At 46.3% G+C, this 16797-nt stretch overlaps 1 protein-coding gene across 2 annotated transcripts; it reads right to left on the bottom strand.

Moving 5' to 3' along the window:
• Nucleotides 1-3432: 3432 nt before the first annotated feature.
• STC1 (stanniocalcin 1) lies at nt 3433-16232 on the bottom strand. 2 transcript variants are annotated; one of them, XM_019466921.2, is made up of 5 exons: nt 15830-16232; nt 13695-13837; nt 12778-12989; nt 6400-6617; nt 3433-6214 (listed from the first exon to the last, which is right to left on the bottom strand). In XM_019466921.2, exons 1-5 carry the CDS (start codon nt 15945-15947, stop codon nt 6096-6098), a joined length of 810 nt encoding a protein of 269 aa, XP_019322466.1. In that variant the 5' UTR covers nt 15948-16232; the 3' UTR covers nt 3433-6095. The 2 variants fall into 2 exon arrangements, with proteins under 2 accessions (XP_019322466.1, XP_019322467.1); XM_019466922.2 differs by lacking the exon at nt 3433-6214 and having other exon boundaries at nt 6285-6617.
• Between the last annotated feature and the right edge of the window lie 565 nt (nt 16233-16797).

The following is a 16797-nucleotide window of genomic DNA, read 5'->3' as shown; positions in this document are numbered from 1 at the left end:
TGAAGGTAATAAGGCAGAAAAGTTAATGGTGTCTTTGGGGGAAGACTGAGAAGTTAGCATTAGGAGAGCCTAGGGTGTGTGTTGAAAAGAAGGGCCCAGATTTTGAGGGGTTTCAATTTGAAGTCAAGATGCTTGATTTTTGTCGTGTAGGCAAGGGAAAGCTACTAAAGCAAGGGAGTGAAATGATCATGCTTGCGCTTCAGCAACATCCTTGCAGTGGCTGTGTGGAGGGTTCTAGAATGGAGGAACGGACACAGTTATATGGAAACAGTCGGGACCTTGCTACTCCAAGCATCCTTCATGGAGCATCCGCATCACCTGGGAGCATGTTAGAAATGCAGCCTCTTGGGCATCACCCAGAAATACTGAATCACTTTAATGAGATTCCCAGGTGACGTGTATATACAGTAAATCTAGAAACACTGATTCAGAAGCAATGCTGGTAGCTCTAATGGCATTCATGTAGGTCCCATGGGAGGGGCAACCTGACCTGTTCTTTCTCTTATTCTACAGATTCACAGACAGTTCCAAAAACTCCATTTTTGAAAGGCTGATAGAAATTTAAGAAATTTTTATGTGTATTTCAATAATTGGAAAAATTCTTTTAAGCCATGGCTTTTCAAGACATTTTAGTCATGGACTCTCTTTTCTTTTTTTTTTTTTAAGATTTTATTTTATTATTTTTTATTTATTTATTTTTATTTATTTATTTTTATTTATTTTTGGGACAGAGAGAGACAGAGCATGAACGGGGGAGGGGCAGAGAGAGAGGGAGACACAGAATCGGAAACAGGCTCCAGGCTCCGAGCCATCAGCCCAGAGCCTGACGTGGGGCTCGAACTCACGGACCGCGAGATCGTGACCTGGCTGAAGTCGCTTAACTGACTGCGCCACCCAGGCGCCCCTAAGATTTTATTTTTTTAAGTAATCTCTGCACCCAATGTGGGCCTCGAACTTACAACCCCAAGATCTAGAGTCTCATGCTCTTCTGACTGAGCCAGCCAAATGCTCCAAGGACTCTTATAACTGTGTGAATGGGTTCCGGAGGGCAAACATAAGAGAATATCTTATCTATGCTATTTTCTTTTCTTTTCTTTTTTCTCTTTTCTTTTCTTTCTTTGTCTTTCTTTCTTTCTTTCTTTCTTTTTCTTTCTTTATTCTTTTCTTTCCTCCCTTCCTCCCTCCCCTCCCCTTTCCTTCCTTCCTTCCTTTCTTTTTCTTTCTTTCTTTTCTTTTCTTTTCTTTCTTTCTTTCTTTCTTTCTTTATTTCTTTCTTTCTTTTCTTTTCTTTTCCTTTCTTTCTTTCTCTTTCTTTTTCTCCTTCTCCTTTAAAAGTAGGCTTCATGCCCAGTGCAGAGCCCAACATGGGGCTTGAACTCATGACCCTGAGATCAAGACCTGAGCTGAGATCAGGAGCCAGATGCTTAACCGACTGAGCCACCGAGGCACCCTAAGGCTATTTTATTTCTCAAGCTTGGTGATGGTATATGGATGTTCATGTATTATAATCTGCCATTTTTTGGTTAGTTGTAATATTTTATATTCAAATTCATAAAGTCTTGATTAAACAGTCATGTTTAGTGATCTACAAAAGAAACAGAACAAGAACCAAGGTGGTACCTCAAGACTCAGGTCAGGAGTGGGAGTGGAATCGAAATGATGGTGATAGCATTCACATACATAGTGATACTTACATTAGTTGAGGGCACAATAAATACTATTTGTGGGGAAACTTGCTATGTGCTGGACACTTTCAGTATTTTATATGCAACTCATTTAATGTCAATGACTCCAGGAGGTAGGACTGATTTCTTATCTCTATTTCATAGGGATATTTTCACAGCTGAAAAAACTCAGATATGAAGGTGTCAGCTACTCGGTGCAAAGCCACAGAGGAACTAGGATTTGAACTCAGTTTGGGGAGATCTCAGGTCTTTTTTATTTAAAAAAATTTTTTTTTAAGTTTATTATCCTTGAGAGATAGAGAGAGACAGAGCATGAGCAGGGGAGGAGGAGACACAGAATCCAAAGCAGGCTCCGGGCTCCGAGCCGTCAGCACAGAGCCCGACCTGGGGCTCGACCCCCGAACCGCGAGATCACGACCTGAGCCGAAATCGGATGCTTAACCGACTGAGCCACTGAGGCGCCCCAGGTCTCAGCTCTTAAATAGCACACTAAAGTGTAGCGTGGACAGCCTCTCTGCCTGGACAGGTGTGACAGAAGAAGACAGAGGAGGCAGGATCATAATGAAATCAATGTATTCTTTGTCCTGTGCCCGGTCAGAGAACAGCAAGTGCCATACGTTTGTGGCCTTAGAGTGGCAACTCCTGCAGTATTTGTTATCTGTCCTGTGTGCATCTGAACTTGGAAAAATGCAGTCTGGAGGCAGAAATGAATGACAGTGAGAAAAAAGTCTGTGTTTGAATTTCAAATGTAGAGAAAACCCACGAATTGAAACAAACGAACGGACGATAGGAGAACTTTCCTTGGAAACACTACACTACAGTAGCCCTCCCCCACTTTTTTGTGACTGAACTCGTAACCATCCTTCAAGACTCAGGTAAATGTCATCCTGCTGTGAATCCTGTCCCCGTTTTTTGACATGGGAAGTTCCCTCCTTTTATCCCCATCCCCTCTCCTCGGATGCTAATCGCTGCGATTTAGTGAGCAATACCGTGTACTGGCCATGTAAGCACTTCACTTATTTTATGTTCTTTTAATAGTGCTATGGATAGTTACCACTCTCCTCATTTTATAGAGGAGGAAACCGATGTCTTTCGGGATTAAGTCATCTGACATCATGCAGTTAACGAGTGGCAGAGCCAGAACTGAAACCCCAGAAGTCTGACCCCGGAGCTGGATCCCTCCTCACCACAGAGCCATCTGCCTCTCGTCACCTTGATTTGTCTTTTTTTTCCCTCTCTCCTGAAGTCCTTCTAAGCCATTCATTTAAAGCATTGGGGGTATCCTGCACCTGGGTGCTTTTTCTGGTGCTGGGACCACATCAGTGGCTACACAAAGGGGCTTCCAGTCTGAGCACAAGGTGGAGGGCAAGGTCTTCTAGAAAGTGAGGACGGCACAAATAAAGGTCCGGAAGGGAGACCGAGCACAGCCTTAGCAGAACTCCCGCACTGCGGGAGCATAGGGTTCATTGCTGTGAAGGAAGGGGGAGTCTTGAGGCTGGAGAGCTGAGTGGTGTCCAGACCATCCAGCTTCTCTGACGTCTGGAAGGACTCTGGGGTGCAATTTTATTCTGAGGGGAATGGGAGCCACCAAATGGTCTTAAGGAAATTTGGCAAATGTCTATTTAAACTACATTCGTTTACATATCGGCACTTAATTCGTGACTTTAAAGAAATCAATCGGCCGTTAACTTCACGTTCAGAAAGTCTCATTCAAGAAGTTTTTAAAGAATAACAATGAAAGACATTAGGGAAAAAAACAATAAAATGTAACACTTTATTTTTATTATTATTATTTTTTATCTTAGAAGGAATTCACCAAAGGCTTCATATTATGCTATGGCATCTTTAATTATAAAAATAAGCAAATAAAATAACTTGCATCTGTCATTACCATGATATGTTTCATAACCTTTATATGCACATGGAGCTTAAAAATGTAATTTAACAATAAATAATGACATATACCAGATATGCTCACTGTTTATTCCAGTACTCAGCCAAAAACCTAAATATCATTTAAATTATAAATACATAATGCAAATATAATGGCACAAAAATGTCTAAAGTGCAACCAAATCACGATAGAAGAATCATGCAAGCTGGTCTAGGTCAGCCCCCGAATCACTCTGTGCAGCAAACACAAGACGAAGCTTTGGAAGTTTAAAGGGGAGTCGGAAGGAGTGGGGTCGGATGGGGACAAGAGAAGCAAAAAACTAGCAACATCGTGAGAACTGCTTCTTTCCATACGTGTGGATATATGTATTATAGATACATATAGAAGTATCGCTGTGGGGAGAAAAGGGGGGTACCACGGTTTGAAGAGGTCACAGCAAACAAAGAGAACCTACTGGACTGAAGTAAGAGAGAATTTGGCTAGGAATCCTCGTGAACTACTTGTCGCATTGGGGTCCTGGCTTAGTGGGTTTGCGAAATGGACACAACACACATACTTGGGTAGCTTTTCTGGTTCAGAGAAGTCAGCCTTGCCTGGGGGTAGGGGCTGGGGAGGGCGGGAGGGGGAGAGTCAACTTAGCGTGTGGTCTACCTGATTTCCAAGAGGCTAAGGCAGTGTCCATATGTTTGGGGACCTGGGGATGGGACAGTTCTGAGTATAAAAATGCTCTTAACAATCCGATGTCAGCACGCTTAGAGGCTGTGTGGGGACAAAGGCAGCAACGCCGTGCTGCTCTTGCTGCTGGGTCTGCTGCGATTGCCCTTGGTCCTTGAGCAGCGCGTTACTGCTTTTAAAGGCTTTATGGTAAAGTTGTATTGCTTTTCATTTTTCTGGAGATGTGCCCTCCCTCCTCCCACCAGGAACCCTATCACTCGATTTGGTCAAATCTTGAGTTCAACCTAGTGAGAGTCAAGCACCAATAGTTTCTACCTAAGCGAGTTTGGAGTGGCCCCTGCAGTCCTACCCCTCCTCCCTCTTTCTCCCTCAACATTGACCTTTGGTGGGCAGTGACGCTCTTAAGGGACTGTTGGGTTCAAGGACAGTGACCCTGAGAAACTACTGTTGTTCATAGATAGGTTAGTCATTTGGCTTTGGTGGTTGCCATCTTGTAAACATCACGGCAGAAATAATCAAACCACCAGCTCTTTTTTCCCTCTCTTTTTTTTTCTTTTTTTTCTTTTTTCTTTTTTTTTTGTTTTTTTTTTTTGTTTTTTTGTTTTTTTTTTTAAATTTTTTATTTTTTTATTTTTATTTTTTTTTGCGATCCTACAGAGATGGCCCAGCTGCCAGGACTACTTTGGCAGGCAGCGTGCTACAGGACAAAAATGTAAGAGGAGTCTATTAAGGCTGGACAGCCCAGGGTTATTTACACCCCCTCAGCCCCAAGTCCCCGGAACTGAAGACCCAAAGGCTGATTGACTCGTTCCTGATCGATTTAATGGAGAGTCTCCCATGCCGTCATCAGTTTGCCAGAGCTATCAGGCACGGATGAGAGGCGGTGAGACAAGAATTGCCACTTCCCAAGATAGAGTAGGCCTTATGACGCCGTAAGTGGTCCAAGCCCAAAGGGATGCTCTTTTCGGTTCCCGTAATTCCCAGTTGGATGTGACAGAGCCGTTTCAGGATAGATCTAAGTCAAGAGTAGCCTCTGGGTTGAGGTGGGCTGGGAGATTAACATTTTACCTGGGGTCCTTCAGATAAACCTGTTGGTTTTTCCTATCTCGTACAGGCCCATCTTAAGTTTCGATGTTGAGTAAAACTACTTCTACCCCCTTAAGTTATAAAAAAGGCCACAAGGAGCATTTATGTGGATATCTGGAAGTGAGATAGTTATTCCATTCCCAGGAAAAGAAAAATAAAGCTAAGTTACAAAACTAAATCTATATGCAATAAAGTTATTATATACTGCTTTGTTTAAGCAGAGTCCTCTGGAATTTATGTACAGTACATTAGTTTTCAGCTATTTATATTCCACAGTTCGACCTTAAGATTCTCTGGTTTTAAGACAATTGTTAAAGGTACTTTTAAAGCTCTGAGCAGTTACAGTACATAAAGATGTTAGCTTTTTGTTTTTCATTAGATGCAAGAAGATGCGGGCTCAAACTCTGGTTGAAGAGCCAGGCTTGAGCAATTTGGTAAATGTGTTGGAAAGGAAATTACACACTAGAGGATCAAGACCATAAGATACTAGCTCATGAGAGATCAAGAATTCAAACACGACATTCATATTCGTCCATGGCCAGCACAGATTCATCACACGAATTCCATTTAACATCTTTATGAGCGTTTAAGACATGCATTTAAGTTAAGTTGCTTCTCATCAGCTAACTCTACTGGGGTAACCATCCTAAAAGGCCTCCACATCTTCCAATTACAAGGACTGGGCCTTACGCGAATGCTCTGTGTTTGAGAGTAGTTTGAGGGGACCCGGGAGAAGACATGGTAGAGGGAAGTGATCAAAAGGGTACTCTCTCCTGCCGAGAGGCAGAAAGATCACACGTATTCTGTCTGTGGGAACGCTGCCATCGCAGAATGTTGGGATATTGATTACAGAAGCCTAGTTTCATGCAGTTTTCTGTCAGGGGAATAGAAAATAGGAACTACTTAAAAAAAAAAAAATCAAACCAGGCACAGTACACTCAAAGTTGGTGCGCGAACACCTTTAAAATGATACTAGTTGGGCGAGGTTGGGAACACCTCTCCCTGCTTATGCACTCTCTTGTGAGGTGCGTTTGATGTGGGAGGGAGAGGCCACCTCACCTCGGAGGTTCCTGAGGAGGACTTTCAGCTTCTGTGGCTCGCTCGTGCGCCTCCTGTTGAAGTCAGCTCGCGGGTATGTTTGGGCACAGTGATCTGTCTGCAGGATGTGAAAGAGGCTGGCCATGTTGGGCCCAATTTTCTCCATCAGGCTGTCTCTGATGGTGCTGACTGTGTCTTCGTCACATTCCAGGAGGCTTCGGACAAGTCTGTTATAGTATCTGCAAGGCAGATATAGAGGCAACAGTCAGTCAGCGAGAGCCAGGCAAGACCCGGTCTTTCATCCGGGCTGCAGCCAACGCCATCCGCCGTGGCCAGACCGTGCGTGCGAACACAAATGGTTGACAGCTGGCGGCCATGTCTGCAAATCTTAACAACGTAGACACGCATAGCTAGATGGGCTCACAAAGACCGTTCAGTGGCTACGTCATCATCTCACAGAGAAGGAACAAACGTGGGAGGAGCTAAAGCGACTCGTCTGAGGTCGTACAATGGGTTAGTGGTAGTAACAAGACTTAGTCCAACGTAAGGAGGTGCGCCCAGCCCCGGCCACTTACATGAAGAGTCACTGGCACAGGAACGGGCAGGTATTTTGATGCCTCTTTGCAATTTTCCTTTTGTTTCGTGGTGTGTGTGCAGGTGCACGTGCACCTGAGCGCATACTCAGACTTCGCTTCTATTTTCAAAGGAGGCCCCTGCCTTGGAGTGTCTCACGCGTTTTACTCCCCAACCTAATTTCCCCATCACACGCTCAGCTCGCCTTGCTAGAGGCCATCGGCTGCTCTCATTCTCAGTCTTCCTTCAGAGGCGCATTGCGGTCAGAAGGCCGAATGCCAGGCAATGAGGACACTTACATGGAAACATTGGTGGTCCTTGACGTTTTCCGCTGCAATAACTCCCCCCGAGTCTTCTCCTACTGCTCTAGCTTTTGCGGGCCTCTTCCTTTTTTTGGACATTTTACAGATCCCTGCTTAGCATCCCACGGGGCAGCAGTGCATGGTCTAGGGATGGTTCTGTTTCCCCTACTAGGCAGTGAACTTATTGAAGGCAGGATTCGTGGCTTTATTTTTGGTAACCCTCATGTGCCGGGGTCCCGGGGCCACACTGCCTGCTTCCTGTCAATTTGTTAATTTATTTCGTGGTCACTGAGGAAAAGGGGAGTTTTAGACATAATAGTTCTTTCCAATAAGTCATGGTTCCAGGAAGAAAAATTAGAGGTAGGTGTGGTTAAGTTCAAACAAACAAACAAAAATCCTTTGGGTTTGGTATAAATCACCTTCATTTTAGATGCAAGTTGTTTAGGTATACCAAACCCTGAAGCTAAGTGTTATGGCTCAGGAACAGGCTATCTAATATTTACAGCATATGAATTACTTGTCCTGTTCATTGGGAAGACAGTTCAGGTAATTTTCCAACGCGAGGTGGGACGTGTTTGCTCCACTTGGAGGTGGCACTTGTCAAAACCCATTAGCTCTCTGTGCACTAACAAGAGACTGTCCCGATGACAGTGACCTCCAGTATTTATGTGGGGAGACTCTTTCCTCAGAGGAGCCTGCGGGTCACTGGGGCCACAAGATCTTCCATGAAAAGAAACCTGTTTATTTTTAACTCACCTCGCAGAGCACAGGATCAAACATCCTTCCAGAATAACTTAACCCCCCAGAGAGGTCCTTTCAAGGATGTACGGTAAACAGAGTGGAACACGGGTAATGAAGCAGAGCGGTCACCCTTCCGTGGGCGAGCAGATGAAGCTGGGGGCCGAACGAAAGAGAAATCCTGCTGCCTGGATCTCAGACACAGTCCTGGCTCTACCCCTCCCACGAGGGAGGATTATATCCAGCTGTTGTTAAAATTGGGATTCTCTGGCACAGAAACACATTTTCCAGCCCTTCGGAATTATAAAGCACATGAGTCAAAGCAGATCTCACTTGGATGGGGACATGGGGAGAAAGATAGTTTTGGAAAAACTGAGAATAAACTACTTTGCACCAACGGCTTCAGATACCTATGCACCCACATAGATCCCCAGGCACCGCTTTACTCTTGGGCTCTGCAAGGACATGGGTCCCCGTGATCTCTGGGTCCATTTCACAGGGTGATTAGATCTTAGAGAATAAGGTTTCTGACCTCTCACCCTCCTGGCCCCCAATCAGGACTTCGTAGCTTAAAGCGAACCCTTTCACTTCTAGAAAGAACTGTTCACAACAGATGACCCCCCCCCCCCCACCCGCCCTCACTGCCCCTGCCAAATGAGCTACAGAAGAAGGCCTTTCCTTAGACTGACATTGAAGGCTCTTGCCCGGATGACGAAGTCTCACCCCAGTAAGGAAACCAAGCTTCTGTCATTAGCCTCGCCTCTTTAAGGCCAGATGTGCCTCTTGCGTTCCACTTCGTTAAAGCACTTACTCTCCCTCTTTGAGGGTGCCTACCTTTCGCTACTTTCGCTGCTCACCAAGATAAGACACCTGTTTTTGGTGTTCCTGGATGAGGACCTCACCAGCCTGACCACCCTAGTGACACCCTCCAAATCTACCCTTAGCTTCTCTTGTGGAGCTTTGTTAACGCAACAAGGGCAGACTAAGAGGGCTCCCTGTAAAATGTCCATGGCTCCATTACCGCTCCTCCAAGTCTGGAAAACGTGTCAACCTGTCAGGCTGCCTTGAGGCCAACATCATTTGCCAGAGTGAGCCACAGTTTAGGCCCGTGCCTCTCCATTAAGGGCTAGAATACACAGGAATGGCACTGACCTCTGGAATTGTGTGGATGAATGAGACAGACCCTTCCCATCTAGAAGTCACTAAGTGAGATTATTTAAGAGATCGTGTCTCCAGCACAAGTTGAATTAGCGATTGCCACGTATTTGTCGCGCACCATCGTGTACCCACGGTTTATGTTACTATAGCTGTTGGTAAGATGTGCCTTCTCTTTGAGGAGATAACTTACCAAATTTAATTGTTGATCACCATGGGGCACATTCATTCATTTCTCCTTGGTAGTCTATTTTTTTCCTCTTTTTATTCTACTTGGATTGTGGAGATTTCCTACAAGTTTTACTGGTTGCCATTTTTGAAGCAGAAATCAAATAGCTTGGCTCAAGGCCACATGCATTCTAGGTCCTACTCGGTCAATTCACTAGCTGTGTGACTTTCAGCCGGTCACTTCCCTCTCTGGGCCTCTGTGTTTTCAATCAGTAAAATGAGGTGTTTACAGTCTATGCCCATCTCCAGCTATGACATTCTATGTTTCTAGGGATTTGATACATAATTTCCTTTTTAATTCAACAAGGATGGTGCAGGTCTGCTTTAGGTTCATCCTCTGCAGGAGGGTTAGAACTATTTCAGAAGGGTCCTTTCTTCACCTTTATAGGGGTTGGCAGGATGTGCCACAGGGACTTGATGGGCTAAGTGTTCTGATCACCCAGCCTGGAAGGACCTTCTAAAGCATGTTTCTTTCCTCCCACTTTGAAAATTCCATCCCTGACCTTTTTTTTTTTTTCTTCGTAAAGAATAACATCAGATATTCTCCATAGCTACTGTTTCAGCCATGCTTTACCCAAATACACACATACTGCCTAGGAACGTTCTGTGTGAGGGTTTATAAATAGTCCTTTGTTTCCCTTGATCAATATTATTCTTCTGTTTCCTGTTCCCTATCCATGCCCTAGAGAGCTGGAAGCTTTGTCAGTTTTCCCACCCTGGATCTGGATTGGTCTGATTTCTTCCCAAGCCTCACGCCTCCCAGCTTGCCTGATCAATTTTGCCTGCGTCCCTCATGGCTAAGAGAGCAGTTTGCGAATTCAGCCAGGGGGACAGCCAACTCTCCTTTGTCTTCCGAGCGCATTTCTCCCGTGGAAAACGTCCCTGTTCTGGCTCCTGGTCCAGTCACAGGCTTTTGGATTCTCCCAGGCCCAAATCTCATGCTAGATAAGTCACAGGAAGGTGGAATGAACCTGTAACTACTTCCCTTTGCAATTCGGTGCCAACTGGCACAACTTAATGTGTCTCTGTGGTGGGACAGAGGCTGGGAAAGCAGGATGTTTCAGGAGAGTGAGGAGCTTAAATAGAGCAAACCAAGCCCAGCATGGAACCGGAAATCTCTACAGTTCGGAGCAGGAATAATATTAACCAGTTGAAGTGAAATAATGGGAGAAAGGGCTGCATGAAGATTCTGGTCTTCAAGAGATGGCCACTTTCCCCCACTGTCCGAATAAGCGTGATTTCCCGAGATGAAAAAGGGACATGACCAGGCTCCTGTGGCCATCTGATAAAGTGGTGTAAAAGAAAGCCCATTGAAAGCAATAGTGGCCTGATTAAAAACTCCTATTCCTAGTCGCTTCTTAGATATTTAAGATCACCAGTCCAGAGTCTATATCATCCTTTCTATACGACCTCTCCCTTTATAAATGGAAGATATGACCTCAGTTGAAATCGAGAGGTTTGCATCGCCTCAAAGTTGGTCGCATGCCATATTGTAAGTCACAAATTGTCACAGGATCCTTAAAGATCTAGACTTACAATGATGGCTTTGCCAACATACCCCTGCCCCCGCCAGCTGCCCCACAAACACATACTTTGTCCTTAGCCCCTGTCTACTAAAAATTCTTTTCTTTTCTTTTTTTTTTTTTTTTGTGGTGAAGGGAGACTCCAACAATTAGCCAGCGATTTTATTTTATTTTTTCCTTCTTCTCTTCAGATGTCACAAGAATCTTTTTGGGAGAATTTTAAGACCAAGATCAATATAAAGAGATAGGCCATCTGAGATAAATGCGGGATTTGATTTTCTTGTTCGGAGGAAATCAGCTAGGACCCAAGGACACGGTCGCTTCTCACTACTGAACAAATGATTTTATAAGTTGACATGAGGTTCTGGAGAGCCTTTACCGTGTGCTTCGGTGTGAATCAGAAATTTTACAGAGTTTTAATGTCAGGGGCCTTTAGCGGTTCCCTAAGGAAGACCTACCTTTCCCGTCTTCTACTTGCATACATGTTTGTGACTAAATCACTGGTAAGCCCCTGGAGGAGCAGGCTGTTGGTGCTATCCGAAGAAGGGACAGAACCTGGCTAGGAAATTAAGCAGGGAGGCTCGTGTTAGCTCTCTGGTGGTCCGGGCAATAGGTAATAGGACTGATCTTTGTCATGTGTGCAGATTTGGCTGGGGAGTCAAAGGATCATAGTGCTTCAGGACTAGGCGGCAAGTTTCAGGCTGTGTGGCATCACAGTAGGGCTCAACGTGTCCCAGCCTCACTGTCCCTGCCATACCTCCATGCCAGCCCCACTGGCACCTCTCCTAACTTGATCGCAGATGGGGAAGCCCAGGTCTTGCTGGGCAACTTTGTAGGTCGTGGAATGAGGATGTCAGCCCTCTCGTGTCTTGGGTGTCCACTCCCGGCTGGTAAAGACAGTGAGTCGGCAACACCGAAAGGCCGGTGCTCAGATATGATTACTTCCGGGGTTTTGGGTCACGTTAGAATACTCAGATGAGAAAATGAGCACTCGCCAGAAACATCGTTCCAGGAAATTCTGGACTAGAGAAAGAACTAACATGGGTCTGGGAGGGGGAATCATCTAGTCCAGCCATCTCACTTTTCACAAAGGAAATCTGAGTCCCCAACGAAGTGACCTGGCTTATTCTGGGCTACCTACTGGAATATGTGCTTGGGCTTGGGACTGCTCAGAACACATGCGGATTTAAAAGTCTGCATTATGCTCTCTGTCTCTCAAAAACAAATAAACATTAAAAAATTTTTTTGAAAAAAGGGCGCCTGGGTGGCTCAGTCAGTGAAGCGTCTGACTTCAGCTCAGGTCATGATCTCGTGGTTTGTGAGTTCGAACCCCACATCAGGCTCTGTGCTGACAGCTCAGAGCCCGGAGCCGGCTTCGGATTCTGTGCCTCCCTCTCTCTGCCCCTGCCCTGCTCGTGCTCTGTCTCTCTCTGTCTCTCAAAAATAAATAAACATTAAAATTTTTTTTTAAAAGTCTGCATTATGCCATTTGACCGGGGTTTTTATAATGGCCAACTGTACCGTGCATAGTCATAATTTCAGCCAAATGTGATATCTCAAAAGCTTGTGTCCATAAACTTCACAATGCCCTTCAGGCTTATTGTGAGAAACTGACAATGAAAATGCACTCAGGGATGCCACAGATGGAGCTTTCTATTAGCTGCATGGAAAGACTTTTCCTATAACAGTGAGGAAAAAAAAAATCCAGGCTGCTTAAGCTGTCACAACCAATCACAAACATATTTTCCCTGCAAAAGCTGGGAAGGCTGCAAGCTAAAATAAGATCATGACTGTGGCAATTAACCCCCTTCTGTGTCTGGCTCTGCCACCGCCCTGCCCCCCCTCCCTCCCCAGTGCAAAAAAACGGACTCATTCTGTACCTGTTGGAGAAGTGATTGGGGAGCTGGACCACCTCGGTGATGGCTTCGGGGTTCCGCTTGGCGACGCTGCACACATTCAGCTTGCTGTAGCACTCCTCTTGCACCTCAGCAATCATCCTCTGGAAAGTGGAGCATCTCCGAATGGCGAGGAAGACCTTGGAGGTGACCCCATTGGCGATGCACTTTAAGCTCTCTTTGACAAATGCTTTTCCCTGCCAGGCAAGGGGTAGGAGGAGAAGCTTTAGCTCGAGCTGCCCAGAGAGGACGGGGCATACAATATGTGGAACTTAAGGGGGCTTGCCTTGGCGCGGTCCCCTGGCCGTCTGTATGTCTTCGCATGCCGCGACCAGGATTAAAAAAAAAAAATGTCCCTACTCTCATAGACTACCTTCAGAATTGAGCTCCGTAGAAATAATGAGACAGGAGAAAGAAAGAGACAGACCCACAATCAGCCACCCTGCAGCTTGAACGTAGCCATGATGCGGTTTTGTCTTGGGATCGAGACTTTGATAACTCAACTCACAAGCCAGTATGCTGGGTCCTACAGTGAGAACTTCTTTGTTGGAAGAACATTTTTATTTCCTCTTGAAGAGGCGAGGATTTTCTGCTCATCACCCCTCCCTTATAAGATAACCTGTGTCAGCGTGTGACAATCGTGCATTAGAGGGTGGGGAGCGTCTCGTACAGAACCGGCTTCCTGGCCGAAAGTGTGTGTGTGTGTGTGTGTGTGTGTGTGTGTGTGCACACGTGCACACGCACACGCGGGAGTGTGCGTGCACACGCTGGAGCTGGGGATTTCGGTTGAGGAGGCTGAGAAGCACAGCTGCTTCCCTACAAGACTAGCTCCTAAGAACAATAGTCTAGCACACTGTTAACGACAAGCAGCCAGTGGAAGGCAGGGGTCAAGGTCTGCTTACCTGAGTGTCAAATTTAGCAGCGCTGTACAAGAAGGATTTACAGATGTCGTACATCCCATCTGTATCACAGGTGGAGTTCTCCAGGCAGGCAAAAGCCCCGCAGCCAACCTGCAGAGCACTGTTGAGGCAGCGAACCACTTCAGCTGAAAGAGACAAATCCATCCAATCTGGGTCAAACAGTGAGGGTGATTCGGAAGGGTCGAGGGGGCGCCATTCAAGGACAAGGGGTCAGAAGAACTTCTCTTCGGACGTCTGTGAGGGGGCCAGTAGCTAGACCCGTTCAGAGGGGGTGGGGTCGGGGGCAGGCCAGGCAGATCCCTCCTGCGCGTGGAAGGAGAGGGCGGGAGCTTTCCCTGTTGGTCTCACCATCACATACAATTTGGGTGGTCGGAGGAGTAAGGTGAGAGTCTGTGGAATGCACAGTGCTTGAAACAGCTCTCCAGCATCAGAGGGTATCACTTAGAGCCCGAAAGCCTGGGAAGGCAGGAGGCAATGGCTGGTGGTCAGGTTTAGGAAGTAGAAGGGCCAGGGAGTCCATCTGGCTTCTGAAAAACGCACTCTGGAGTAATAAGAATGGAATTTTAGTCTAAATGGCAGAGGACCATTTGCCAAGGAGTGCGCTTGGAGACCCTTCCAATTTAGGGCTGCTAACTTACCTTCATATTGGCAGAAAGGAATCTGGTCTGTTCATGTTTCACCCCAGCCCCCACCATAGGACAGTGCTTAGAGGTATGCATAATCTCTCTCATATTAAAAGCCATTTCTCCTTCTTTTTTTTTTTTAAAAGAAACACAGGTGTGGAATAACAAGGCCAAGGCACCCCTTGTGCAAGACTGGAAGAAAACCGCAAAGAACTTGCATGAGGCTTTCTACATTCTGGATAAGATCTCCCATAAAAGTAATTTCTCTCCTACAGAAAGGGGGGGGGTGTTCTGGCAAGCAGCTCGGCAAGAAATGATCTGCAGCCTTCATACCATAGGATTCTCCTCTGAGATCAAAAGCCTGGTTCAGTTAGGCTTCCCCTCCCCCTCCCACCACCCGCAGCCTCTGGGATGTTACAAGTCATTTCCCTAATTATATATTTCCACGGGTTCAAATTATAACTTTGCTTTAAGCAGTTTTAATATGCATTAGGGTTGCTATTGTTTTAGGCAAGCTCGAATTGTGAATCACTGCATTTCTATAGCAACTAAGTACAAAAGGAAGTGAAGCAAAGCCCTCCTCTGGGCAGGGACCTGTGCTCTTCGGAGAGGAGCGTTGTCTGCAGCATTTGGACACCTGCGATCCCATCTTTGCCGACAGGGGAGTGGGGGCAGTAATGTCAGAGGGGCAAGCTGGACAAGTGAAGTCAAAAGGCAGAGGTGTTAATACCGGCTTCCTAAGGACTCTTTTCCTTCAGAGACCAAGATAATACACAATTAACTGCTCTGGGAGTCAGCAGAGAGCGAGACCTTCCCCTTGAAGAAACAGCTGCTACATTTCACAAATACTCTTTTTCAAGGGGGCCCTCTGGCCACGGGCTGCACTGCACGGGCAGCTGAATGAAGCGCGAGAAAGCCGGGAGGAAGAGAAGGAGCAGTGTCAGGGGTGGGATGTGTAGGGTTTTCTCTGCATCTGCCCGGGATTTGTCAGCCTTGAGGGCTATGGTTCGGTAAATCTGTCTGCAGAGGGAGCTTTCTGTGTGTTCTCTGAAGGGGCAGGGAAGTCCAGTTATGGGGACTTAAGGGTGAAGAAAGGGGGACAGCATCAGACAAACCGTGTCTCACCTTAAGATCGGCTTCAGCTTCTGGAAAGTATAGAGAGCGCTTTGAAGCATGCCAACATTCAGGCCTTTCCCCCGCCCCCTCCCCCCCTCCCCCAAGAGGGTACGTGCCAGATTTCAGGCAATCAGGCTAGTAGGCTTATGCAATGAAATACCCTCAGCAGAGCGCCCGGCTTCTTCGTTAGTTGCATGCAATTTATTAAACAAAGGAGCTCCACTTCCTAAGGCTATTGGATTACACTGGCAGTTTATTGCCATCAGGCATGAAGCACATTTATTATCAAGATCAGCCGTCACAGACACAGTTGCAAAAGCGAGAGGCAAATGAGGACAGCTCTTTGGGGGAGAAACCGGTCCTGGGTTTGCCGCTTACCTGAGTTCTGAGCTGCCACCCGGGATTTCCTGGGGCTCACAGAATCATTCTGCTCCGCCTCATGGGTTGCAGAAGCACTGATCACCAGCACCAGAAGCACTGCTGAGTTTTGGAGCATTCTCTGAGAAGTTTCCGCTAAGTTGTTGGGTTTTTTTTTTCCTCCCCCCCTTTCCTCTTTCCCTCTCCCGGCTTGCGTGAAGATGTGGATCTGGATACACTGAAAGCCTAGGTGAGGATTTGATGAGGATTTTTTGTTGCTGCTGATGCTGTTCCTGCTGACGCTTTTGCTGCTGCTGTGGCTGCTGCTGCTGCTGCTGTTGTTGCTGTTGTTGGCTGCTGCTGCTGCTGCTACTGCTGCTGCTGCTGCTGCTGCAGTGGCTGCTTCTTGCACCTCTGGCTTTTGCAAACTGGGGGCCCAAGAGCTGCACCCAGGGATTTTATAGCCGTTCTTATCGGTCCTTAGGATCAGGGACCAATCAGGTCCTTCAACTGGTCTGGCTAGCCAATCGGAGGGCACTCTCATTGGGCTGGAGCTGTTTGACTTCTTAGAAATATTTTCCAGCAAATTAAAAGTACCTGCTGCCAATGTTTTACGTGTGTGTGTGTGTGTGTGTGTGTGTGTGTGTGTGTGACGGTGTGTGCATGGATGTGTGAAAAGCTATTTTCATGGCGTTAAGGGATGACTGTGTATTGATCGAACTGAGGGAAAATCATGAAAATCTCAACAAGGTGCTTTTGGAAATACATTTTTTTTCCCCAAATGATCTACAGGGGGTGGGGAATGGGCAGCATCAGCAGGATGTGGAGTGTGGTCTCTTTGGATTCGAACTGAACCTCATTACAGCCGTTTCAGTCCGATTTTACTGCATACTGTCTACGTTGTAAGCTACATGCACGGCACTGTCCCCATCTTGTTGGCACATACATATTCACAGGTCTGTGATGCACTTTGGTTGCACGTGGGCATC

Source organism: Panthera pardus, unplaced genomic scaffold, assembly GCF_024362965.1.
Source record: "Panthera pardus isolate Hobbes unplaced genomic scaffold, ASM2436296v1 HiC_scaffold_13, whole genome shotgun sequence".
Classification (NCBI taxonomy): domain Eukaryota; kingdom Metazoa; phylum Chordata; class Mammalia; order Carnivora; family Felidae; genus Panthera; species Panthera pardus.
The sequence above is the reverse complement of the archived record's forward strand: the minus strand, read 5'-3'. Positions and strand labels throughout refer to the sequence as shown.